Source organism: Falco peregrinus, chromosome 2 (genome assembly GCF_023634155.1).
Source record: "Falco peregrinus isolate bFalPer1 chromosome 2, bFalPer1.pri, whole genome shotgun sequence".
NCBI lineage: Eukaryota > Metazoa > Chordata > Aves > Falconiformes > Falconidae > Falco > Falco peregrinus.
Genome location: NC_073722.1, coordinates 122,986,537 through 123,013,926, shown reverse-complemented (window position 1 = coordinate 123,013,926; position 27,390 = coordinate 122,986,537). Strand labels below are relative to the sequence as shown.

Sequence of the window (27,390 nt, the reverse complement as noted above, 5' to 3'; positions counted from 1 at the left end):
CAGCTTATTCAAACAAGTATAAATACAAAATTTTGTTCACCTCTCAGATCTCTTGCCAAATATAGTTGAAGACAGCAAACCATAAGAAATAAGCAAAACCAAGAAGTAGCTGCAAACCTATTCCCATGTCCTCTGTATCTTCTAGGGAGTATAGTAGATTTGGTCATGAGCATGGCCAGATCAATGATTCTTTCAGTTCCCCAAGGCAAAGACTGAGCAGATGGACAGTGTGTGCTGTGACAATCAGTAGTTGCCTCTAGTATATCTGTGCAGTGGAAAGTAAAGCTGCCAGCACTGTCAACATCTGTGAGATCTGACCACAAAGTTATAACATGGGCTGCTATGGTACAATGAATTAATTTTTGTGATTAAAATGTAACAGCTTAAGATAACAGAATTATGTTGGACTAATTGAAAATAAATATAACTCTCTTTTCTTTTTCCATCAAGTTTTTACTTTCAACACAGTTGACATTAAGGTTCAGCCATCTGTCAAAGTAAAGAATGGAGCTCCTCTGTCAATTACCTGCCATGCTGATATTAGCAAAAGCACCGATTTCCAACTGAAGCATAATTTTACATTTTTTAAAGATGGCAAACTTGTGTTCATGACTGTATCAGACAAAAGAGATGCACGCTATGAAATACCTGTGGCTAGATCTTCAGATACAGGAGACTATGAATGTACTGTGGAAGCAGGCGGAAAGACAAAATCTAGTAACTCCTTGCATGTTTGGGTAACAGGTGAGTATTGCTTCAAACACAGCAGTTTCTAAGATATAAAAAGAGAACAACCTTCCAGGGGAAGTAACAATACTCGGTACTAAATAGGATATCTTGCAAAGTGGTTTTTATCTGTAGATGTGACAGTACTTTACGTGAGTTTAGTACTAAATCCTTATGTTAATGCACAGAAATGAAATCATGGTCCCAAGGCTATATCAGGGATAGTCAGGAAGTCAATCTGTGCTTCCTGTGCCACCATCCCTCTGAGCTTCTGTTCCCTAGACTAGAGAAAGTATTACCTGTGAAAGCTTGTGCTTGTAGACCATGAACATGATGGGGGGCAGGTATATTACTGGAAAAGCTGGAAATAATGTAGAGAGATTCCAGCGTTGTGACAGCCATTGCCAAAGCTAGTATCAACTATGGACTACTTTTGTGGACAATGTTATATCAGTCTTGTTCTTTCATCTCCTAGGAGAACAGGGACCACCTTCATCTATACTCTTTCTAGCCATGTGTTGACTGCAAGTGACTTTTTTCCCCTTGGAAAGAATTTGTTCCGCATTAAATTACTACAGGGTTGTGCAGGGCCTGCCTGTACTTTTTCTTCAGAGGTGTGCATCTCTAGGTACAGAAGCTGGTATGGCATTTAGTTTCTTGGCTTGCTCATTTCTGAGTGGCAATAGGAAACACGGAGGAGAAAGCGGTCTTACCTTCAAAACACTTAAGTTTCATACTTCACACATGGCATCAAGATTGTATTACCCTCTTGAGGTATGACCATAGTCATCAGAAGTAGCGTTTATTTCAGGATTATCCAATGGTCTGTTTCTCTTCTTGTTTTCTGTTCTAAGGAATGACCAAGCCAATCCTGACTGCTGAGAAGAAAGAAGTTTTAGAGGGTGAAGTCGTGAAATTACGTTGTGAGCTGCCAGAAGAAGTTCCTCCTTTATATTTCTTTTTCCGGAAGATGAAGATGAATTCAACACCTAAAGAAAAATCTGTATTTGAATCACAGAGAAATTTTTCTGTAGTGGAATTTCCTGTTGAAGAAGGAGATAATATTTTACAATTTGATTGCTTTGCTAGGAGAAATGTAAAACTCGAATTTGAAAGCTCAGAACACAGCAAAAAAACACTTGTTACAGTCAGGGGTAAGTTTTTTTTTTTAAAAGCTTTTCTTTTTACATTTCTTTGCTTGCTATAATTAAGAAGTTGGGTCATGCGTTTATATGTATTGTCTTGCAGAACCATTTATAAAGCCTACTCTGAATGTCAAGCCCTCAAGTAATATTACAGAAGGAGATAGAATACAGATTGAATGTTCAACTGTGGTAGCCCGGATGCGTGACATTGAAATCATACTCCAGAAAAACAAAACAATACTGAACAGTGTACGAGATGAGAAACTTCTGAAATACTCTGCAGTAGCTACTCTAGAGGACAGTGGTGAATACCAGTGTAAGGTGGAGCAAGGGAGAGCATCTAAAACCACCAAACTGAATATTGTTGTGTCAGGTAACACCTCTGTTCATCTTAGATTTTACTCAATGGATTAATATTTAAATTTAAATTCAGTAGAACTCAACATCCAAGTGTAACCTCCACGTCGAACTGTAAATTTTCCTGAAGTTAAAGCCTATTTAGATTTAGATTTTGGTTTCTGATTATTGCCTGCCAATACTTTCAAACGGAAAGAATAGCTCCAAGTAATGACTATGAAAAGTGTTTTCAAGCGATCGCTAAGTTTCTGTTTCCTCTGAAAATATTATTATCTTAAAATAACATGATTGGGTTTTTTCCTTGGTTCACTATGTCCTTTATTCTGTATGCTTTGAGATAGGTAGTCATATTCTTTTAGGCTCAATTTGAATGAATTAATTCTCTTTTTGTCTTGCAGAGTTATTCCCCAAGCCAATATTGGCTGCTTCTGTGATTAAGCTGGATGAAAATAAAGAATTAACTTTGAGTTGCAGCATTAATGGTTTTCAGAAAGCTAACTTCTCTATATTGCGGAAAAATTCAAATGCAGACATCTGGTTGAAAAATTCTAAGAACTTAACAATGAGAGTTAACGTGAATGATACTGGATCCTATATCTGTAAAGCTGAAGTAAAAGGAATAGTCAAAGAGAGCAAACCTGTAACGATAAATGTGTACGGTGAGTTGATACAGAGGCTTAGAACCCAATGGTGGTGGGAAAAAAATCAAACCTGTAAGCTTATGAATACGCACATCTGTTTACAAAATCAGACTCTAGTTAATGAACTAGCAAGGTGTCTATTAGTTCTCGCAATATCAGTTTCCGTGAGATGTGCCTGTCATCTTTAGCTGTAGAGGATTTGGCCTATTGTGATTCAATCAAGTCAGACTCTGCCAGGGCAGGCCCTAGGAGAAGGGAGTTAGTGTGTCTGCCTTCTGTTCCCTTGATTCTGCTGGGTGCCAGATAAACTCTCATTCATTACCATTTGCAGGAGCTGGGAATGTTCTGCAAACCTTTCACTCACCAGTTTGATCTGAAACTCTGTCAGTGTCTGCCTTGAATCCCTCCCCCTGACCCTGCAGGCAGAAAGCCATGAGAGCCAGAGGTCATCTGGATAGCTCTCCTCCAGAAAAGCCAAGTTTTTTGCTATCAGTACAACCCCCTCACCAGCACACTAATTACAATCACCCTAGTTTCCGTTCGTCTCATGGAACAAGCACAGTTGGTTCTCAGGTCTGTAAAGGGGGATTAACTGGGTTGTGACTCACTATGCTGCAGAAACAGAGATCCCTGACTAGGTGCTGCAGGATCCATCTCAGGTAATACATGAAATGGTGCTTGCATATATTTTTGCTCTACAGACTTACTCCTTGGGTCAGAGCTAGTTCCGGAGTTTGGATGATCCACAGCTGTGTCACTGATCCTTTTTTTGTTTTCCTTTACATTGTTCTTGTATGTGATTTTATTCTAAGTCACATACGTTCTGTTATCTATGTTTTTATTTTGTTCAGGTCACCCCCTGCTTCCATTCTGTCAATGAGGAACAGCTTCCCAATGTAGGCTGTGTGTGTGCAAACTAGCTAAATATTGCGTATTTATATGTATTCTATAAAATAATATTGTATCTTTTGGCTTTATGCAGTGTATTTAGCAAAATTTTTTTCTTTTATTCCCCTATTAGCTCCAGTCTCCAAGCCAACTCTTTCTGTTGTCAGTGGTTTACCGGAGGTGGTGTTAGGGAAGTCTCTACTGTTAATCTGTCGTTCAGTGATGGGAACACCACCGATAACATTCACATTCTACAAAGGAAATAAAATTAAGGAAACAGTAGTTAATGACACATATGCTACATTCTTGGATGAAAATATTGGACAAAATGACAAAGGAGGTTACAGATGTGATGCTAAAAATAATCATTCCAGTGGTATGAAAACTAGCAATATTCTAAACATCACAGTAATAGGTAAGTTTGTTTAATTCTTCTTCTTGCTGAGTGTCATTTTTATTTTTGAAACTGTAGCAGCAAATGATGGGCTAAACAAAATGGATGTAAAATGTTTACAATTTTTTGCTCACTTGAATTAAAAATAGTTGGAGATCTGTATCACAGATTATTTGTCACTGAAGTGAAAATCTTGATCGTAATCTGAATCAAGTTAACTACAGTTGCGTTTATTTAATGTTAAAAACAGATCTGATTTGAACTGATACAGAAGCAGTTTTAGTAAAAATAATGATTAAAAATTTCAGGATCAGATCCATTTTCTTCATGTTTGATTTTCATAGGACTGGATTAAACATGTACATAATGATATTGGAGTAGTCTGTGATTTTACTCACTAAAATAATTGAGCTAGCTAGATTACTGGTAAAAGACATAAATTTGCACTTTTAATAATGTCTCCAAGCACTGAGCATATGTTCAATACCAGGAACTGCAGTTGCTAAGTAGCTCTGAAAGTCAGTCTGTGCTTGTACTTTATTAACACCTAGGAGTTACTGTATATGAGCAAAGTCTCTGATCTCCAAATAGATGTGAAGCAGAAAGGGAAAATTCCTCTGTCCAAGAGGGAAACTGGTAGTTGAAGCTTTAAAAATAAGATTAATTTGAAATTCACGGAAGAAAGCATAATGTCTGATATATGCTGGGAATCTTAGCAGTACTCCAAGAATGGGAATGCAAGTGAAAAAGCTGTGATTTGTAAGTGTGTTGCAAAATTGGCAGATATGAAGAAAAACCAAAGCAAATAATAATACTGTAATAGGCCACATAAGACTGGTCTTAGGATTGATAACTCTTAAAACTTGTGCTTGTGTTTTTTCCTGTCATTACGTGTGTAAAGCAGCGTCTTGTCTTGGTAGGAGTTTTCTTAACTAATGCACTGTTTCTGTAGGTTTGTTTGGTGCACCAGAGCAGATGGTAGTAAGGTTTCATGTGACAGTTCCTGGTTTAGATCCTAAAGGTTTAAAGGTGTGGCTCAAGAAAATTCTGTCACCAATTTAGACTACGTTCTGTCTGTGTCCAGAGAACTTACTTGTCAACAATAGGTTTTGCTTATGGGCCTTAAGGAAGTTTCTTGGATATCCTGTACCCAAGATAAGGATTGTACCTTGAATTTAATTTGAAAATCTAAGATAAATAATTCTGGGGAACAGAGTAGCTGTTTGAAGAGGTGTACGGAAGCCTTCTGAACTAGATGAAGGTCCCTTATAGTTGCAGGCTTCATGTTGACAGACACCATCTTGTTGGGGTTCATCTTTAATAGCGAATGAGGTAAGCAGAAATAGTAGTTTCTTACCCAAGTAGAAATAAATCTTTGATTGTGGCTGCTTCTCCTGGAGGACCTGAGAATATTCTTAATCTACAGAAGGTACCAACTAATCGTAGGTAGTGACCTTTTATTAAAGGAACTAATAATTTGCCTGTAACATCTTCAAAATGTTTGTCTGCTCAGTAGTGTCAGCTCTACCTCGCTTGGTTCAGAGTTGGTCAGTTTTGTCAGTCTGCTGTCAATAAAATTGACTATTTTGGCAGTGGTTCAACAATATGTGGTGAAGGACAAGTAGAGCTGTGTATCCTACGCATGTTGTTGGCACCTATGTCAATTGACCAGATAGTAACTGCATATACTGCTGGAAAAAAAATAAAGAGTTCTTTGGGCTGTAAGGGAATTAGTGATGGTGGATCCACTTGTAGAGCCGTTTTAACCCATATCTTTGGCTCCTTGCTACTTTTCTTGAATGTATCAGTAGTATTTTAGATTTACTTAACCTGATTACAACAAAGTAGTCCAGGACCAGAGCAGAAGTGTATTCTTGACCTATCGAAAAGAAGAAAGAATCTCTCTTTACCAAGGAGTTCTCAGTTTTGCATCCTGAGCTGAACCCTAATTGCATTGGTTTTAATAAGATAACAGGCCAGTTTCACTCTGAGTTTTGACACCGAGTTGTATGTGACTAGAACAGATATATCCAGAACTGTTGCATTTCTTCTGAATCAGTTGGATTATTGTAGAGTTGAAGGACATGCTCTCTGTTCTCTGAGCCCCCAACCAGGTTTCTTAATACAGAATTTGCATTTGCCTAGACTGTAGAAGTAGGACTGCACCTTGAGTTCATCAGTACCACCAGGATATGCTTTGCTAACTCTAGAGAACTGCTAAATGATAAAACTCTGAAGAGGTTTATCAAGTGAGATTTAAAGTCAAGGTAATTTGAAGTAACAAGTAACAAATCAACAAATACAAAGCATAATCTTAGTCCACAAATAAGTGGGTGTTTCTTTGGTGGAGCTAGTGTATCCCAGCTGTTAGAGGAGTGGTTCAGGGTATATTGTGACACTGCTGGGTAGTTCTCAACGGAAGGTCACATTTTGGAGCCTGGTGAGCCAGTTTCTGCAGTCCACCACTCCTGAGGTGGTGGCTTCAGATTCTCTGTATTCTGTCCTTCCTGTCTGCACCAGATTTGAAAAAAGTCTTATGTTTTATAGAACAATCCTTTTCTATCATGGGATCAGTTGTAGTAACCCACGTCTTTTATCTAAACCTGTTCCCTGCTTCCTAATGTGAATACAGCTGTCATGGCCAGCCATCTTTTCGTATCAGATCTGGTTTCCTCCTTCTGCTTCTGTACCAGTGTTGCCTTAGTTTTTCATCTCCTTTTCATCTGCCTTGTGTGATCCTGCCCCAAACACATTTGTAATATTTCCAGATAAATTTTATTCAGTGATTTTTAGCAAAACAGATGCTTCCTATCACATTCTATGAAGCTACTAACATTGTACATGCCTTGAATCACAGAAGGTATGTACGTCTTTTCCCCATGTAAATATAAGTGCTGATGCTCATCTGCTCCTGTGCTGGATCTGGATATGTTAAAATACTTAATTTGTAAAACAGCAAACTTAAAAACTGTATTTTGGCTATGCATGTTCTTATAACTTGTTCAAATGCAAACTAACTTCTTTTATTGTGTTTGCTATATTCTGTAACTTTTAGAATCTGGGACTTGCTTGCTTATGTCTTTGAAGAACTTGATCCATTATCTGCTCATATTCACTATTGTATACTAAATGTTACAAGAAAGATATAGTTAGCATAAAATAGCATAACTACATAACTGTGAAAGCATAGCTACATAAATTGAACTATCATTATTTATACTATCAAACTGCTGAGGGAATTATTTCTGAAAATTAAATAATTTGTAGGTTGGGACCTGAGGGGCATCCAAAGGAGTTTAAGAGAAGAAGCTGACTGACTTCTGTGGAATGGATATAGCTTCTTTCTGTGGCTGCTTTGTTTCTTTATAGTGTCCTCTCTATTTCTGGGTGTATAAAAATACTTACTAGAGGATGCTGTCAGGTACAGATTGTTCAGAAAGATTAATACTGTGCATTCAGTCTCTGCTTAAGCATTAAAGCAAGCATTTCTACAATACAATGTTTTATCATTAAAGTTATTTCAAATAATGCTAATATTTGTTTTCTTTGTGCCTTCCTCTGTAGTACCAATCAAGAATGCCAGCTTGGGCAGTGTTCCATATGGAGAAGTAGAAGATGGCAGTGAGACTGTTTTTCTCTGCTCTGTAAAAGAAGGATCTTGGCCAATCCGCTTCAGGATTTTTAGAAAAACTGATCGTGAAGTTCTTCTATTTGAAAAAAATGAAAATGCACACAGAGTCGTGTGGCGCAGGGAAGCAATGAACAGGCAGGACACAGGGACATATTACTGCATGGCTTCTAATCGAGCTAATGTGGATGTGAAAAGCCATCCAATAACCATCAGTGGTAAGCTAACTTTAATGATAAACTGCATGTTATCTGGGATATTGCCAACTATAATTTCTTTACTTGTTTTTGTTCTGCCATTGTCAGAAGTTAAACAGAGAGATCCATTTATAAATGGAGATTGTCTAACTCGCGTAGAAAAGTTTGTGTGGCGCCCAAAAACCAAAGGAGCCAGATGCAAGCTAAAAGTAACCCATTGTTATACTGAATTTTTGGTCACAAAGGAGAGGCTCACTAGTGAACTTTGCATGCAAGTCTCCTTAAAAGTTCTTCCTCAGTGTGTAAGAAGTCCAGTTTGTAGTAAAATGAAAGGTCAGGAACTGCGGAAGTTGGTAATGACGACCTGTGACTGTCATACTCTCTTAAACGTATCTTTCTTATTTCCAGTTATCTTAGCGGCTTGGCAGAAAGGAGTCATTGCTGCATTTGTCCTAATACTTATCGCAGGAGCAGTAACTCTCACTTTATGGTGGCTTTTGTGTAAGAAGAAAAAGGGTAATGAATGGTTCTCTTCTATTTGATTGGTGACAAATGTATTACAGTTAAACTTGCATGTGTTTCAGGAGCAAAGGCTTGTGGGGGTAAGGTTTCAGGAAATGATTAAACACCATTTAAAAAACCTAAAATGCCAGGTGGTCCAAATTAAGCTTAAGCTTTCCAAGTATAGTGGGAAGAATGGAAGCATCTAAGTAACGTTACCGGGAAGGCACTAGTGAAGCAAAGGTTATTGGAGACAGGCCAGAATCACGCTGTTCTGTTGCAGTCCTAGGTTTGGAATTCAGTCTCATGCAACATAGAGGCAGACAGGGCCTGAGGAGTTTTTAGATCCCTTATAGAGCTATGACAATTTGATCTGGGATCCCAGCTTGGGTGTAATTGAGGTACTTCTCTGGGCCTCATGAAACAAATTTAAGATTATTAGGTTGTGGGGTAGTTGGTTTTTTTTTTCTCCCCACACAGTAATACAATTTCACTTAGGGATTTGTCTTTTATCATTAAGGTATTCTTTCAGATCTTTCAGAAAATAAGCAAATCTGGTTTGTCCTGTGATATGCAGTACATTGCAAAATATTTGGGAAAATTTGGAGTCCAGGGTTTGGAATCTTAGGTTCTCTGTGAAAAAGGCATTTAAGGGACCTGGATGTTAAAGAGGATGTAAGACACTGGGTAATTAATTTTGTGAAAGCCAAGATAAATTATTCTGACTTGGGTAGAAAATCACTGTATTTTTATTTGATTTTTGTTTTTAAATTATTTTACTTGTGCACTCTACTAATAGATGCTTTTATTTTTCTCTGTCAAGCTAAAGGACCATCCATGGAGATGTCTGGGTAAGATGGCTTGCTTTATGGTAATGGTGAAGTATTTATTTTAAAGGGCTGGAGACCTTCCACTGTATGAATATAGTTTATTATGGCACACACCTGCAGACAATAGATGGTTGTGCTTCATGTACCACCTGCTAACACCACAACAGGATGAGGAAATACTCTAAAAATAGGAAAGAAAAAAAAGCCAGCTAAGAGAAATAGAAGGATGTCAGGCCTGCATTTGAATGCATTTAGATATGGAACTAAAAATACAGAGGTCTTATAGAAGAGTAATGCAAGAGGGAATGTTTTTGACCTTAAAATTTGTTTGTGCTTCTCTTAAAGACAAAGGCAAAATTTTCATTAGCTTGAATATTTAAGAATTTGTGGTAGTCAGTCATAGACAATGACTGATCTTTGCATATCATCATGTTGTTATTTCTATTGACTAATTTTGGATAATTAAATCAACTTTTATTGGTTTGCTTTTCAGTTCTGCATTGGCTACAAACTTGCCAAATGAAAAACTGACAAGACAGCACAATGATGGAGACTACTATTCAGGTAAGAGTTATTTCTGTAAGACTGTGAGTGAGTTGGCTTAATTAAACGTTTATTTAAAGTTTTGGACTTACATGGTTGTTGTTTGGATAGGGGCCAGTGTTTTGGGAATACAGAGGAATACCAATAACATTCTCCCAAGTATCTTTTATCATTTTGTCTTTGTAAAGTTTTTTATGAATGTCTTATGCAAAGATTGATTTATAAGTCTGCTCATCACTTCTACCAGGCAACCTGCTAACTATATTACAGATGGAGAAATCATGATAAAAAAAAGTACTTTCTGGTTTTGACACAGCTGTAAGAGTATTTTGGAGAGGAGATTTGAGTTGTGGCATATGGTCCTGTGATGTGGCCACAGTGTAGCAATGTTAACTTGCCATGACTGGCACCTTTCATTCCAGGATCTCAATGAACTTTACAAAGACAGGTGGACATGTTGTTTAGAGCACCTGATATAAACAAAGTTACTGTTTGGGTGGGTTTTAGCTGGTCATTTAAAAAGCCACATTCTTCCCACCTGTGTTATATAAATGTCTTGGGTGTGAAACTAAAAGTAGAATTTCTCATATACAAATAAACATAATGACAATAGGAATTGCAGCTGTGTAACTCATTTGATTGACTGTAACAAATATTTTGTCAGCTCAACTTTTTCTTTAATATTTTAGGATCAGGTTACATTGAAGATAGTGAAAATCACATGAAATCACCAGATGAAAGTAAAGGTAATTTCATACTTAATAGTTTTTTGAATTATTTTATGGTTGAAAGTTGTGACATTTTCTAATGGCAGCAGTCTAGATTTGATAGGTGCAGTCCTTTCCTTTTTGTCTTTGATAGTGGGGAAGACTCCTTCCTTTGCTGAGCTGCTTAGTTCTTTTTCCTTGGGTGCAAAATGGCAATGACAGGACCAATTTACCAACTGCATTATGAAGTGTTACTAGTTGTGCTGGATTCCACACCATCTAATGAAGGATGGTATAAAAATACAACTTAGGCTTAAAATTGTAAGTTCTATAAAACAAATATTCAGAAATTTAAAAAAAACCCCTTTTCTACAGATTTCTGCTTCTTTTACTTCTCTGTCCTTTCTTCATTTCTACAGATCTTGATGTATTTATATATATTATATATATATATAAACCCTGCCAAATACTTTGAGACACCGTATGGGAAATATATATTAATTAAAACATGTCATCAAGTTACTGCATCATTATAGCACATTGTCTTCTTCAAGACTGATGTTTTTAAGGTATTTAGTGAAAGAATAGCACTTAAATATGTGGGTATTGCCATCTGAAAGTATACTTTGTCCCATATATTTTTGTTTTATGTTGATGTGAAAGTATTCTCATGGTTTAGATGCAATTTCTGATGGCTTATTTTGACTTGATTGTCTATTGGACCATGAGCTGAACGGTAGTTGGAAAGGCATCTTAGTGTAACTAAATGTCAAAGTTTAACTGAACTTAGTTCAGAACATGGAACTAGACTCCTGCATAAGCCTGCATGTAACATAGGTGGCAGAAATTTCTGGCTGATAATTCTTCGATGCAATTCTGCGTGTGCAGGTCTGCATTGTACCACAAAACTAAGAGATAGGTGCTGCACTAAGTTAATTTTGCAGGAAAACCTGGAAATAACCTTTGGAAACTCTAGCTTAGTGACTTGTTTTTGCTATTGTATCCTACCTGTTTCAGGTTAAACGGGCTCTGGTCTAATGATCTGCATATGTGCCAGAAATAAATGGGTTCAATCCTTACCTACTGTGGACTGGGCAGCTTCATTAAAACCAACTAGGCTATTACAAATCTTTCTACCAGTGGTGAAAACCAAGTCTATGATTCATATACCTCTAAAAATAACAGCATCTCATCTACATTTGTGTGGCAATAGCTTTTACTTCAGCAAGCAAAAGGAAGGAGCTTATAGTCATTGCATGGAAGTTAATCCATTGTGGCCTGAATAAGTCAAATTAGAACTAGAGAGACATACTCATGCAAAACAAACATACAGACAGCAGAAACATAGGAACATAAGGCTGTACTGATCATTCAGAATCACTGTTCTTGTAGGAAGCATGTAATTTAAACTTTGTAATTAACTAGTATGTCACCCTAAACACTGTTCTTGTTTTATTTCAGCATTTTTTCCTCTCCTTTCTCTCGCCAATGCTTCAAAACTTTGCTGTTCTAATCATTAGATCTTTCTATAATTTCTGTTTTAAAAGATCTGTAAGCAGTTTTGCAGGATTCCAGTCTGGATGACTGTTGTGGTTCCTTCCAACTTTTACAGAAATCTAGTAGAAAACCATCTCCACCCTAAGGAAAAGAGTAGAAAGCAACAGCTGTTCCCTGTGTCTGTTGTATCCAGGTAGCCAGTACCTGTCACTTAGTAAATCAGGCGTCTAATTGTGAGGCTTTCTGTGGGCACTGTGACAGAGAAGCATTTTGAGGAGGAAGATGAGTTGCCATCAGATAGGTGTTCTATGGAGGGCTTGAAGGGCAACATAAGGGAAAAGTGCTGAAATTGCTTATTGGCACAGCAGAAATTGGGAGTATGAGAGGTGATGAGGAAGGCAGTGAAAAACTTAGAGAAGGCTTTAAATGTGAGGGAAGTGGAGAATGGGAAATGTCCTGCCACGGCAGCCGTAGAAAAGGAGGAAAAAAATAATGGCAGGGAGAGAAAAAGAAGAGAAAGGAGCTGGAGCAGGAATATGGGAGAATCTCATAGTTCTGTGCTCCATTTGCACTGTGCTGCTTTTGAAGGTGACAAATTAAGAGTTTTAGGCACAATTTGCATGTCCCACAGTTTCAGAAATCTGGCTTGAGTTGGTCTACTGCCTTTCAGATGACCCTTAGGAATGGTTTGACATTACAATTCTTAGCAGAGTAACTTCCATCTGCCATAAGTAGGGCCTGATCCCGCACCTATCAAAGACAATGAGGACTTGTCCATTAATTTCAGTGGCAGCAGGATCAGGCCCACAGCTCAAATGAAGCATGCACTCCTACAAAGAAACATCTTCTTGATATTTTTGGGGCAGGACCTGACCTTGAGAGTGCTGAGGTGGAGTACACTGAAGTTGAAGTATCAACGCTTGATCCTCACAGAGGTAATAAACTGTCTGGCCTCTATAGTTATGTTTTGGGAGCAACTCTGGTATTCCTGACACTGGTCTGATATTGGCATCCATCAGTGTAAAAGTAGGTTGTGGGTTTTTTGCGTGACAGTTTCAGGCCAGTAGTGCTCTTTAATGTAGATGATGCTGTGGCAACCACGCCGCTGTTCATCACAGCCCTTCTTCCCCTGGGATACTCTTATGTGTTTGCCCTTCCCATCCACATGAGGTCTGTGCAGAGCAGGGGCTCCCAGATGGAGCTGTGGCTCTGAGCAGAGGGCAGCCTGCTGTGAATCTTCATGCTACAGAGTCCAAATTCACTGATAGCCATTTGAGGTTAGCCACAGAGTAGGATAATGGAGAGAACAGAAAGCAGTGGAATTTCCTCCTTCATAAAGGAACTGGTTGAAGGGTCAAAGCTGTGTAATTCATTTGTGATAGAGAAGAAAGAGAGGCCAGCATAGATTTAGTCCCTCGGTCTGGAGAGGCCCGGAGACCATCCTGGATTTTGTGGCACATTAAACAGAGAAATGAGAATAGCGATGCCCAGATAACTTTGGCCTCCTACCTCTAGTTCTGTGGTAACAGTAACCAGACCTCGTAGCATAATGCTGAGGTACATGTCTCTGGGACCTTGACAGAGAAATATCCACTGAAATTTATTTTCAACACCAGATGCACACTTCAGTCGTTCTGTGTCCTCTGGAGAACTGTGACACCATTATGCCCTTGTGTTGAAAGCTGTTAAATCTTTCAGAAATTTACAAAAAGTTTCAAGTAGCTAAGAGTGAATAAAATCTATGAGAGATGTTTATGGTATGTTCTAGCTTCTTTGCTTTAGCTGAATGAGAAGCAGACTGATATGGATACAAAGAAATGAATACATATGCTTTTTCCTGGTAGGAAGGACTGCTCACTTATTTCAGAGACCAAAGACATGATTGTTTAGTTAGAAATACAGACGTTTGGGCAAAAGTGCTTACTTTTTAAGCTTGGCAGCAACACTCTCCCAAAAGAGCCTGTCTTCCTATTCTTTCTCTGTTTCCCCTTGTGGTATCATTCATCACAAGAGTTTTCCCTGTGTTCTAAGCATGCTGTTTATCCACCTCTGCTAAATTCTGTGCTGAGATACCATAGTTGTACTCTTTTTTCAGAGTAGGGCTAACACTTCATTGTTCCAGCTGTTTCTGAGTGTGCACTACACAATGCAATGGTGTAGAATGATAAAGATATGCTAGTGCATGATTATTTAAATTAAAAGCCCTATTAAATGCAAGATCAGCATCTCTAAAAATAGCCTTTTCATCCCTTTCCTGGCTGAGTAATAAGATGGTATCCATGCTATGTAGACTGAACCCCCCATTAAACTGCAAAATAATGTTTAATGTAGTGTGTAAATGAGATCAGATTATTTTAACAGAATGCTGTCCCATGTTACAGACCTATTTATGTACATCAATTGATTCTATAAGACTGAACTGTGCTTCAAGTATATTGAGATATGATAGCTCCCTAATCTATTTCTTTTGTTGCACCCAGGACATAAGTGAGTTCTTAGTAAATGCATGATTTGGTTATGTAAACGGCAACCGCACTGCAAGTATTTCACATTAATCTCTTAGAGCATCTTAATGTGTTAATCTCTTAGAGCATCTTAAAAGTTCTGCTTAAATGCAAAGAGTTGCATGAAACCAAGTTGCAGTTTGGTTCCTTCTCAGGGAACAGACCTTTTGGGTTATCACCTAGCTCCAAATCCCTATTGCACCTCTTTTGATTCCACTTATTTTCTGAATGAAGGCAAAGTATATCATGCTTACCTTTTCTCTGGGTGCGCATCTCTCATCCAGCAGGCTGCACGTACAGTCTGATTCCTTCTGCCTTTTGAGGAACTCATTTCTTTGATTTCTCAGGACTAACTTCAGATTAATTTATCTTCCCAATCATTTGTTCCTCCCGCCACTGTTGTCAATGTCAATACTAATGTTCATCTCAGGAGCAGGAGAATCTTATTTTCTGTATTGTGAAAGATTACTGCAATAAATGCTGCGGTATCTAAGCTATAACAGTAGCCTTTTATGCCACTTTTGGGAATCGGGAATAATTGAATGCCACCTCAAACCAGGTTTACATAATTGCAGAAGGATGTACATCTTGTATTTGACAGCAAAGGGCTACTTATATTTGAAAACAGTGTTTTCACCCTTTTTTTTTCCAGGGTGTCTGTACTAGCTGGTCATTTCTGAAATAGTTTTTGACACAGTATAATGGTGAACAGGCTAGTGTATCAAGAACTTTATTTGTACTGTGCTTCTGTATGAGGAGCAAAACCCGGTTCATTACAGTGTTACTGACAGTGAATGATAAGCTTGCTAGACGCAAAGTTTCACTGCTTTACTTTAAAACTTCCATGTGGGAATAACTTGATACCTACTTTTTGAAGTAGGGGTGGGGAGGCTAGACAAGTACAAGATGGAGCTGGGGCTACACATTCCAGAAGTCATAGTGGAATGTTAATTTAATATTTAAAGAGGTGGTAATTCTAGAGAATTATTAAATTGAATATTTACAGAGATTATATACTTGACAAAAAACCATAGTGCTTAACTTTTCTAAAGCTTGGTTGTGTAAAAAGATGGCAAAGTGGTTTAGATGTTTTATTGTTAATCTGATCAAAATCAAAGGCCAGTGCTAAAGTATGATCAGGAAATAACTCTAACGTGAGAAGGGAGAAACCACTAATCGTGGCTGAGTAAGAACATGCTCCTTCTTTTACTTTTATAGCTGGTTATTTATTATAAAGTTAGTGGGAAGAAAATGTCATATCATCCAAGTAATTTCTCCTAGCACATTTTTTCAGTGCTGAGGTGACTTTTGGAGCATTAATGAAGAAAATAACATCGGCAGTGGGATTATACCACAATTTAATGAAATGGGTCCAGGGAAAAAAAGAACAAGCTAAGGAAATACCTCTCACCAAGTCTTTCACAGAGTCAACACGAGTAGATTTTAGGACTGTAATCTGCTTTAAAAAAAAAAAAAAAGCATTCCAAATGAAATTAGCTACCTCATTAAAATTCTTTAAAATTCTGAGAAGATTACTTCTTTCTTCACTGGAAATTGAATTGATCATTTAAGCAGTAGTCCATGAGCATATGAAATGTGCTTCAAGATCTTCAGACTATTTTGCAGAAAGAAAGTTCATGCCAAAACTGCAAGTTTGAAGGCTGTGGTTAGGGACTCGGTGAAGTGTAACTCCTACTGTTGTTGAAATTAATGGCAGTTTTGCAACTCAATTCTGATATGTTAGCTCCCAACATTTAAAGGATGCTTAACAGAATTTAAAAAAAAATGAAATTAGCTTTGGGAAATTAGAATGCAGTGCCAGAGACACTTAGATTTCTTCAGAGCAATGCAGAACAGTAACAGTCCTGATCCTGAGTCTGGCTGCAGATCAGTATGTCTGAATTCTTTAAACTTTTTTTAATAGCTGAAGTACAGGACTCTGTATCCAGAAATGTGAATTTTCTTTCCAGTTTCTTGCAGAGAGGGAACAGCAATTTTTTTTTTTTCAACTTCAGCTCAAAAAATCTAACCTTGGTTCATTGAAGATCCACAGAAATTAGAGGTGATATCGATATGATTCTGAGGTTTTCTAAGAGACTCAGTTTAACTGAAATGAGTGAATGTTTCTAAAATGCTTTGAGATGCTTGAACAGCAAGCTCCTAGACCCTGCATGCATAAGCCTTTATACCAAATGAAGGAAGTGGTTTTAAATGCACAGAATTCTGGAGCACTTTGCTTTACTATGGTTGCCCAGGGATTCTTAATCTACAACCATGCAAGAATTCAAGGAAATTGTCCTAATTTCCTACTAGCCAGAGCTGTGTTTACACTGGCCATAGAGAACCTGAGTTCTTGCTATTTTCAAGCCTTTAGACAAGGCTTTGCCCCTTCCCTAGTGGGGTAAGTGCCTGTAGTTTGGTATCAAATCTCTATGGGTAAACTTTCACAGATGTCATATAGGAAGCAAAAAGCTCTTCCTCTTTTGCTATCTCATAGAAGAGCAGAGGTTTAAAGGAGCTTATTTGTAAAACTAAGGGTCTCAAAAGTACGTGTCTAAGACAAACGTGGCATTTGTATCCCAGCTGTGACCTTGGAGGCACAAATCTTCTGTCCGCTTTTTCTCCTCACTTTCTGTCTTTCCACAAGCCACCTTAGCCTTCGCTCCTGCTATGTCTGCCTGATCTCAGTGCACTAATGAAAGTTTCCACCACGCTGAGGAACCGAGAGGAGTCCTTTCCCAGAGAGCACCAAAATAGAAGTGTGAAATCTGCAGATATTCTTCTGACACATTTCACAAAGAACACTACATTAGATCAGTTTTGTGCCCGTAAGATTTAATCAGGCTAGTTGCCAAAATGGGGTGTAGTCAGTCTTCCGAAGGATAGATCTCCTCAGGTCTAGGATCCCTAAATCCTTAGAATAAATCGAAGAAGCTTTTTAGAGTGATCCAGAGAAACTCTTCTCCAGTGGTAGATATCTCTGTAAAATTAAAGTAGTATCAATTTAAGTTGAGAAGTTTATTAGAATGTTAAAGTCAAATTGAGAAAGGGAAGCCTGTTTCATCATCTTTTTTTATACAGAGGGAGATGTCCCTCTCAGAACCTTACAGTCTGGGTTTGGGGGCGGGGGTGTAGTTGCTTTTTATACAGACTCCATAGGCTCATTGCTGCTTATGTTAACTACTTCCTCTGAAAGTAAAACAGTGTGTTCTGCTTGTTTAAGGAGCTTTTCATAAGGCAAACAACAAAAAAAAAAAGAAAAGAAATTGATTCTGTGCCAATACATTTTCCAGCTCCTGTACAGAAGGGGACTGAAACAGTTTATAGTGAAATCAGAAAAGCTAATAATGGTAAGTAAAGCTAGTGAAAAATTAAACACATAAAGGAAGCATTTGTATAGAGATTAGGGATAAATTTGTGACTGAATACTTTTGGAGATAAATACCATTAAAAAGAGATCCAAGTCATACAGGAAAATACTGAGTGCAGCTACAAAATCACAGGTGTTGGTGAATTGTATAGCACCTTCATGGTTTCTCATAAACGACAGATATTTGATGCAGTGAGATTCATATTTGTAACATCTGCCTCATCAGCCCATTTGTAATCTACTAAGTAGTTGGGCCATACATCTGGATCCAAATCTGGAGCTGAACATGCCCTGTTAGGTATTAGGATGGTGTGTTGTGTTATCTCAAACTGCTTATGAGCAACACTTTTCCTCTTAGTTGAGCCTGTTTGCCATGTGTTATAAAGTATTACACTGGTTTTGCATATAACCCCAGAAAATATCTATAGAACCTCTAATAACAAACTCTCAAAACCTTTAAAGCAATGTGATCACTTCAGTAGGGTGGGTTATTTATTTTGAGCACCATCAAAAATTGTCTCAGATTGTATATGCCAGCCACTCTACCTTTCTACCTCCTGTAACACAGAGGTTTGTATGCAGACATTAGCAACTTACTGGCAATTACTGTCTATGAATGTTCTGGCAGTAATGAGTTCAGAGACAGTAGGTTAAAAGCATTTCTTCATAGTTTGTCGAAGACTAAATCAGAAAGGATTTCCTTTCTTCTCTTTGTGTTAGGAAGTCTAGATTTGTAAATATTAGGGCTGTAAACTGTTCAGGTTTTGTCCCCATCCGCGTTATTAAGTGGCTTTGTTGTGTGCCATTTTTGATTGTTGTGTTTTAATTTGCTATTTTTTCTATTTTATAAGGGATTTCCTACCCACTCTGACACAGTATTCTGTTTCTATGGAGTCTTTCATGTAAGGGTCTTCAAGTACTTTAGAAAACATAACTCGATTTTCCTTTGTGAAGACTTACAAGGCAATTTTTAAATCTCCATTTTACAGCTGAATAAACAGAGAGATTAGGTCATTTGTTTAAAGCAGTATGTTTAGATAGTGACAACATTGGGAACAGAATTTCAGTCTTTGCTTAGTTCTGAGCCTGTGTGTTGTAGCCATTTTTAACAGCCTTGCACTGAAAAGCAGAATATCCTTTACACTAAAGAACAGTGCTAGGCAGCATCATAAGAAAAAACAGGTTCATTTTAGGGCTGAACCCAAAGGCCACTAATGTTCTAAAATGTTTTCCAGCCAGCGTGAGTTGGACCTGTAACAAGCTGCAGAAGCTGACTGTATAATCCCTTGCTCACTTTCTGCCAAGGTGTGAAGCTGATTATTAGACCTTTCACCATTCCTATTTTTGACACAATGGAAAGTGTTGCATATTAGAAGTATGTTTTGTGAGTTGTAGTGTAAACTCGAGGTTGGTACAGCAGAGCTGTGGAAGACTACTTGCCATAAAGTGGGAACTGCAATAAAATGAGATATGATTGAAATACCAAGCTGAATTATCCAGATGATATGCAAACGCCCCTTAATCTTGCAGTCCACCTGCTCTTTTATGTATAACATTCTACAGTTTCAGTTATTCTTGGAAACCTAATAACAGTTTGTTGTTTTAATCACGTCTGGTTTTCCTGAGTGATACACAGGAAAAGTGTTTCAATTAGATAAGCAGTGCATCACATTGCTGTGCAGTTGCTTTGGATAGCTCCATTACAGTCTATTTAAATGTAACATTTACTTTGAATTTTGATAGGCTGTGTGATTGCAAGGTGGCAAAGTATAAATACAGTGGAGGATCCCTAGGAAGTAAATCATCTTCTTAAATACTTTTAATATATATCAATATATTAAAGGCCAATTGTGAAAGATGTTGAACATTGCTAGTAGGTGCAGAAGTCTGTTTGCCCTTATGATTTTCACTATGTTTGAAAATTCTTTGAGATTTTTGAGCAAATGCAAGAGTACAATCTACTTCAGGAAGTTAATGGTTCAGAAAGATGTGTCCTCTGGGGAAATTACATGAATTTGGGAATTGCTGTCAGCTATGCAGTTCGACAGACTTAACACTTAAGACCAATGTAACATTTTATTATTATGTGTTTGTAGGTAACTATTGTGATTTGGGTTTGTTTAATTAGAATTGAGTGCTTCATAAGCAATTTTGGCTTTTCAAGGAGTTGTCTGTGCATTCCAGAAATTGTGTCCACTGGAGAGGAAGCTGAAGAGCTGTCACTAGTTGTTATGTTTTATACAAGTCTTCGTGACTGAGCTAAAGTATTTTTCCACTTCATTTTTTCTGATGGCTCTCACTGCTGTCCCCAGTAAGGCAGATCCCATGTCAGTAACCAGCTTCTCTTGTATTTTGAGTTTTACAGCTATTGCTTGTCCTTATCCCAAAATGTGAATCCATAGTGCAGATAATGCTCTGACCTTTCCCAAGCCCCAGGCCTTTGGCAGTGTGCTGGGCATCTGCTGTTATTCCTTTTCTTTTTATTTTCCTGTATTGGCTATGTTATCTCCTGTTACTATCATTTCAGTGTCTCCATCATACTATGGTAAGACTTCCCATCCCATCTGCTGTGCTGCTTTCCTGACATTCTGAGTGCCAGGCCTGAAGAGAAGCTACATTAAAGATAGGTGGAAACAAACTGTCAAAATGCACATTTCAAATCCCAGAAGACCTGCATGTGGTTAACTACAGTCAACCTTTTAACAATACAAAAAGCAGATCATTTGCAAAATCCAGGTCTAGTCAGGTGTATTTTGATTGAAAGTCAAATATAAGTACCATAGATAAAGAATCTCAGTCTCTTTTAGTTGGATGCTGGATTTCCTCTGATATAATGAGAGGTTTCAGGAGGATGCTGATCACTAGCATTGTTTCAGGAAGCAGCTGAAAGACATTAAGTTGTCCTTGCGTTATTACTGAAAGGTTAGTTTAATTCAGAGATTTAGTGTTCAGGAAGTTCACCCAGGTATTGATGTAAAATTTTTTCTAGAGCAATAGGCTGTTACTTTAGTATTTCACATAAAGCTGGGACTTGAAGCTTTAGGTATTTTAAGTCAAACCTTACATCCAAATGGCAATTTGGGGAATTGTCACAATTAGTATCAGTCAGGTCAATAACACGTTAGTCTAAAAGTCCTTCACACCTATCAGGATGAACCGATTTCCTTAAAATACTACTTTTTCTGGTTGCTCTGTGGAAAGGCCAAAGTATATTGGGAGTCGGGAATATCCAGCCCCGTGCCAGAGCTGTAGCTTTTTGTTCAGAAAGAACTGAGACAATTCCAAACTTAAGCAAAACAGGCAATTGTCTATGTCAACTGCCAAGACTGCCAAGAATGATAAAATGGCTGTGGTCCTGCTGCCTACTTTGCCTGTGCTGGACTCCCAGCAGGCTAGGCTGGCAGCCGGTGTGCTTCCTGAGGGAGGGGTCAGCATGTGTCAGATACTAAGTTCAGCTGGGTAGGTGGAGGCTCTTTTAGATGCACGATGTACTTCCATCACACCTTTCATCTTCCCAAGAGGCAGTAGGGGCAGGAAGTCTAAGCATTCTCCATACTGCTTCTTTATCTCAGCTCTACCCCTTTCCTCAACATTGATCCCAGTTCTTGGGGTAGCATAGTTCTGCTCACGTTGCTGAGAAGACTAGAGCCAACTCCAGCTGGCAGATTTCCTTTCATTTTTTCAGGCACTTCCCATGGAAGACAATGTATTAGTATGTTCTTGCTCCTTCAGCGAATTCTGCCTTTGCTTGCTGTGTATCAGCTCACAAAAGGCAGTGACAGGCTTTACGCTGATCTTGATGTGCGCTAAATTGAACCTCATAGTGTTTTGTTGCAAGATAACTAGTCCTAATTTCTTGTTAGAAAATTGAAATCTAGTGAACAAAATGCAGAGCTAGCCTTTATGCTGCCAAGCCTGGAAAACTGAATTGCTCACTTGGAAGCAACTGCAGTGGCGAGACAGGAAATTCGAAGAATCCTATTGCAACCAACAATGTACTATGGAAAAATAAATATATCCCAGTGGAAAGAGGCATGAGAAGTCCCCATTGCATTCAGTAGTTTGGAACAAACTATTGGAAATCAGTTCTAGCAATCAGGAAATCTGCTCAAATACTTTCCTGCTACTTAGCCTTAGGCTTAACACCTCAGTACTTAGCCAGAATTTCCCTCTGAATGCCTCTTCCAGCATTACACTACATTCCACATTACATCCTTATGTAAATGTGGATGGAGAAAACTTACAGGATCTGGGGATTCGTTTTGCTATTCAAAACTCAGGCCTTATGAGCACATGCTACTTGCATGCAGTCTGAAATCATGCAAATAACCTGTCCCTTCTCCAAAATAAAAACCCTTTGGACCTTTAGATTTCAAGACATATTCTAGACCAAAGCCTGGATCTGTGAGACATTGATTTCAGAGCCAAATGCTTATAATAGCTTCAGCCAAAAATTCTGCAGAGCCAGATGGTTTCAGTAAGACACAAATATGCAGGGAGCTTCTGACCTTGCTTGAACCTAAAATGCAAAACTGAATTGCATGCATGCCCCTGTGTAAGATCTATTCCCAAGCTGCCTGCCAGGATTCCCTTTTAGAAGCTACTGCTCCAATATAAGGCTTGGCAGAATGTAGTATGTGCCTGCAGTTCAGCATCTTCAGATGATAATCTAGCATCTTAGCTTTCACCAGTGTTGGAGATGGGTTTGAAATAGATTATGAACTGCAATTGTTCAGGCATGTCTTCTCCTTAACCTCTAGTAACAAGAAAGGGCAGAGCAGATGGGGATGACAGTGTCTTAAATTCCTGCCATTAATATATTTCTTCGTAAAAATGTGTTCTTTGAATTTTAAATCCCATCAACTAAAAGCAGTAGCAAGGGTTTAAATCCATCAGAAATCTATAAAAAACACCTGCCTTCATTAGACTCTAGGAATCTTTTAGAAATCACCAGCCCCAGACCTTCAGCTCTGATTCCTTTCACAAAACATGCAGTTTCTTGTTTGCCCTGCTATGGAAGCTTGACCAGTTTTGCTGTATATGACTAGAATCTAGCATCTCTCATTTCCCTGGTTTTATTAGTACGGGAAAGCCAGGTGTCATTTGAAAAATCTCTCTGTTCTCTTTCATCACTGTAAAATCAGTGTGTTTCAAGTAAAAAACACCTCATATTTTTAATAGGAATGAAATAAAAAAGGTTGTGAAAAGATTAATGTAGCAAAGAATTGGCAAAAGCACTGTGTCATTGTGCTTTTGTTAGAGGCTATGCTTGTTTACCCGATTGGTACCTTTTAAAAATCATGTAGCCTTCCAGCAGCACTTTACCAGGAGAATGTAATAATCTGCGTGCTTTAAGAGATATGGTACTTAGCTAGAAAACCACACTATTTTGAGTATGGGTGACAGATAACAAGGAGGCGGGCTATCTGTGATAGTGACCTAGTAGCTTTGGGATGGCAAACATCCCATTGTTTGAAGTTTGGAATTTATACAAAATTTCTCATTTCCTCCTTCCTGTAAGCACAATACATGGTGACAGAGGACTAAACTAGAGCTCGTTAATACTTCACTTCATAAACCTAACATATAGTTTTGTCCATTTAAAGTCAAGCTTTGATGTAGCACTGGGTCAGCAGTGTTTTTGTTCACTTCTGTCAGCTTTCAGGACACAAAAAGCTTTTACGTGTTTCCCACGTAACTTACTATTTTGTTTCTTATCAAACTGGTTAAACATATAGGGATCAAACTTGCCCCAAACATTAAGATCCATTTTATACTGAAAGAAACTTTATGTACTGGAATAAAGTGCTATAGTCACCTCAGTTTTTAATCCTTTTCCCAGGCTAAAAGTTCTGGGTAGAACTGTCTGGGAGAAAACTTGTAGAGTACAGTGCCAGCGACATTCATGTAGTCTCTCTGTGTTTCAGGAATTGCAGCCTGATTGTATACTGTGTTCATGATGCTGCTTTCAGTGAGGCAGAATCACAATCCTCATGTAAATGTGGATGGTAGAAACTGTATGAGCTTAACTGCACGAGCTTAACTGCACTAGAGAGATACATGGATGTAACTGTAAAGAAGAGAGAAAAAGAGACGAGCATTATCTGCCAAGTTAGATTCACCTGTGTTCAGTTTCCTCATTACTTCTGCTGGCTTGCAAGGGAGTTACTAAAAGATCTTGAATTAAAGTTCTATTTATGGCAGTAGTACCTTTCATAATATCCTTCATGTAACGATGTCAGAGAACCTTTCAACATTTAGCGTAAGTGTTCTGCCTATGGGAGAACTGATGTTATTATTTGCAGTTTAAAAATATATATACTTAAGAAAAACATAGATTCAGAAACTATTCCACATTTATAGAAGAAATGCTGGCAAGGTTAACCCAGAGTCCTAGTCCAAACCCTCTGTTTTAAGCATTAGATGAATTTCCTTGACATGACCTCTCTCCACTGAATTTGATGTACTTCCCAAGAAAATGCCCTTCAAGATTCAGCACTTTCTTTAGTCATGTGTGAAATATCTTAACAGACCATACAAAAGAGCGCTTTTAACAAGACTTAAAGTCCTCTTCTGAAAGCAGAGTTACTTCCCTTATGTATCTAGATTGCCTTACTTTCAGAGGGCAAATAAATATTTATGGTTTAGTATTTGAAGATATTCTGTGAAACTTCTGAGTAGCTAAACCCACTTTTTTTAAAATAAGCCTAATCTTAAAGTTCACTGATCCTAAACAGAAGAAGCCCGCTGGCTCTGAGGTTTTCATTTGGAACAGGCATCTTTTTATTAATAAAATTTCAGGTGTCTTTGCAGGATCTTACTTGGCTCTGAAAATTGTATCCTATACCGGATTTCTGCAGTATGTTATTTTCCTGACAAGGAATTAGAAGAGGAAGTATAATGCTCATGAGAACTTGCCTCTAGAAGGAAGACTTTTTGTCCAGTAACAGCTTGTGCTCTTAGTAGAGACTTCTGCTCTAAACCATAATCAATCAGGAAGGCTGTCAAACACGCACTGTTCAGCGTGGTCTTTGAAATGCCTGGCCCCACCCTTGTGCTTGAATACTTCTTCAGACCAGAGCTTGAATGTTAATTGTAGGTGGCAATTTTACATCATTGCAAGGTGAACAGAAACAGTTAGATTAAACATAAAAGTCTATTTGCTGGAAGGTAGAACCGATCGGCTTTGCAATGTGCCAATTCATAATTTATACATTGCATTTTATTTTGCAGATTCTGTGGAAAACAGGCATTCTGTAAGTATACATTTTATTCCAGCAGTTAAATGGAGGGAAATTGCATTAAGATTATTGTATATCTAGTGAGATAGTGTTGAAGTGTTGCTACGTTTTAATTGTTTGTTTGTTGTTCAGGACTTTTACTGGACAGCCACTGGGCAATCCCTTCATATATAATCTTACTAATCAGGTTTTCAGTACTATGTTTATAGAAGGGTCAGCTTTAAACCTCCATGGAACTGACTCATGTTTGGTAGTGCTGGTACAGGAGGTAAATGACAAATAAATGATCTTCTAAGAATTTGTGTTGAACACCTGCACAGCTTTGGATATGTGCCACAAATATTTATGCTGACAGGATGGCACAAGGTTGGGGATGGCTGCTGCTTGACTCAGGTTTCTGATGAACCTGAGGCACTCAAGAGTTGCATATGAAAACCTGCTAAGCTAGTAAACAAATTGCTCACTGTGGGCAGAGCTGTTGTTCCAGTCCCATCTGTAAAACCCGTTCAGTGCCAGTGAATCTCCTCAGGGTGTGGCTGCTCAAGTGCACAGGCATATCTTCTGTGACTGGAATATCCAGAGGAGTGAGGTCCTTCCTAAGATGTGAAATGGAGAGTTAAACTAAGCCGAGCACCTGAACTTGCAGAAGTCCCTTCTATGCACTGTCTGTGACTGTTCCCTTCTGGGCTCATTTTCATCCACTGATACAGCAAGTGGGATGACTCTAAGGGCTAGTGGTGAAAACTGAGAATTTGTGAGAAATTTTAGAAGCGAGCAATTTTTTGTGTCAGAATACGTAGCTGTGTCACAGTTATGCTGCTCTAACCAAGTGGTGAGAATAGTACCATCCGCATATGGAGGATTTCAGCTAAACAGGAGTTTTGTGAAGGTTCTGTAGGTAGTGAACAGCTTTATAGGGCTAAGAAGCCAGTGAAAACATACAGATTTTTTTAAAAAAGAATAAGTGTCTCGAATGAGCTGTTGCTCTCTCAAGAGATCTAAGAGGCAGGGAACTTACATTTCAGGTGTACTTTTATGAAAGTTAGGTAAAGCTATCTAATCCAACCTCAAACACTGCAGACCCGGTGTTTTTTTCTGCCATCCACTTTGTGACTTTGGAACTTGTACTTAAAAAGAAAGAGGGAGAGACTTATAAATAAGAATCACAATAGCACAGTCTATGTCAGTTTATGGCATCTATTTGAGTTTTGAAAGGCTCCATCAGCACTCGCATCCCCATGGGATAAAAAAGCAGCCCATTGTATTATTTAGAGACACTGGCAGTATGCTGAAGGTCACAGGCTGTGTTACAATAAACAGACATATATTAACAGGCCAGTAGCATTTATCGTATCATTGTCTCTCTTAGTTTAAAGGTTTGTTTTTATTCTTTGCTCTCAAATCTCTAAAAATAAATTAAGCTGAAACCTCTTCTGGGTTATACCTGGCATTCCTTAGAGAATCATGCAGAAGAAAGTTTATCCCTCTCCAACACAAAAGGAAAAATGGGCAAGAGCGGCTGTGATAGATGTCTCGTGTAAGCTTAGGGAGGAGGTTTTGTCTTTTTCTTTTTCCTTCACCCTATATAATTTATAATGGACATTAGATGAAAGACCAAAGTTTTATGAAGGTTTTTTTTGTTTTCCTGAGGCCAAAAGTGAGCAAAAAAATCTCTCCATGGAAGTATAATGAGGCTGCTTCAGTGAAAATACACTGACTACCCCATGTAAATCGCTTTCATCATAATTAATTGGGCTATTAGATTGTCTGCTTTAGCAAGCTTTATGAAGTAATGTTAGATACAAGGGAGGAAAGTGTCAGCTGAGGGCAGTGTTTTCTTCATGTTGTCTATGCAAACTCCTATGAACAGTAGGAGAGTAATAAAACTAGTTATTCTTTAAAACTAATCCCATTTTCAGAAACACCCCAAAGAAAAGTCAGCTTCATAACACCTGCACGTCTTCCTTGAGTTTGTTACAAGTAGCCTTACTCAGTTCCCATCTGTGACATTGTCCCCTCCTTAGATGCTGTTCATATACTTCAAATAGTGACTATTTTTTTTTAATTGTTAGTGCTCTAAAGGACATAGCAAAAAACCAGATCCTTACCCTCTGCTTCTTGAATTCCCACTTCTATTCCCATAAAACCTGTGACAAAAAGCAGTTCCATCCCTCTTTTGAACTCTCTAGATAAGTGACCTAAAGTTGGACTGGACAGATAA

At 38.2% G+C, this 27,390-nt stretch overlaps 1 protein-coding gene across 13 annotated transcripts in view; it reads left to right on the top strand.

The window, feature by feature from the left end:
• Nucleotides 1-27,390, top strand: part of PECAM1 (platelet and endothelial cell adhesion molecule 1) — a 36,156-nt gene that overhangs the window by 4,482 nt on the left and 4,284 nt on the right. For 2 of the 13 annotated variants that reach the window (XM_055796149.1, XM_055796146.1), the window contains 14 exons: nucleotides 451-744; nucleotides 1,581-1,880; nucleotides 1,975-2,244; nucleotides 2,627-2,887; nucleotides 3,891-4,172; nucleotides 7,716-7,997; nucleotides 8,385-8,492; nucleotides 9,301-9,328; nucleotides 9,801-9,871; nucleotides 10,540-10,596; nucleotides 12,921-12,989; nucleotides 17,852-17,908; nucleotides 20,456-20,473; nucleotides 25,162-25,184. In XM_055796149.1, coding sequence (XP_055652124.1) covers nucleotides 609-744; nucleotides 1,581-1,880; nucleotides 1,975-2,244; nucleotides 2,627-2,887; nucleotides 3,891-4,172; nucleotides 7,716-7,997; nucleotides 8,385-8,492; nucleotides 9,301-9,328; nucleotides 9,801-9,871; nucleotides 10,540-10,596; nucleotides 12,921-12,989; nucleotides 17,852-17,908; nucleotides 20,456-20,473; nucleotides 25,162-25,184 — 1,962 coding nt within the window. In that variant the 5' untranslated portion in view covers nucleotides 451-608. The other 11 variants (XM_055796147.1, XM_013299207.3, XM_013299203.3 and 8 more) reach the window with 11 other exon arrangements.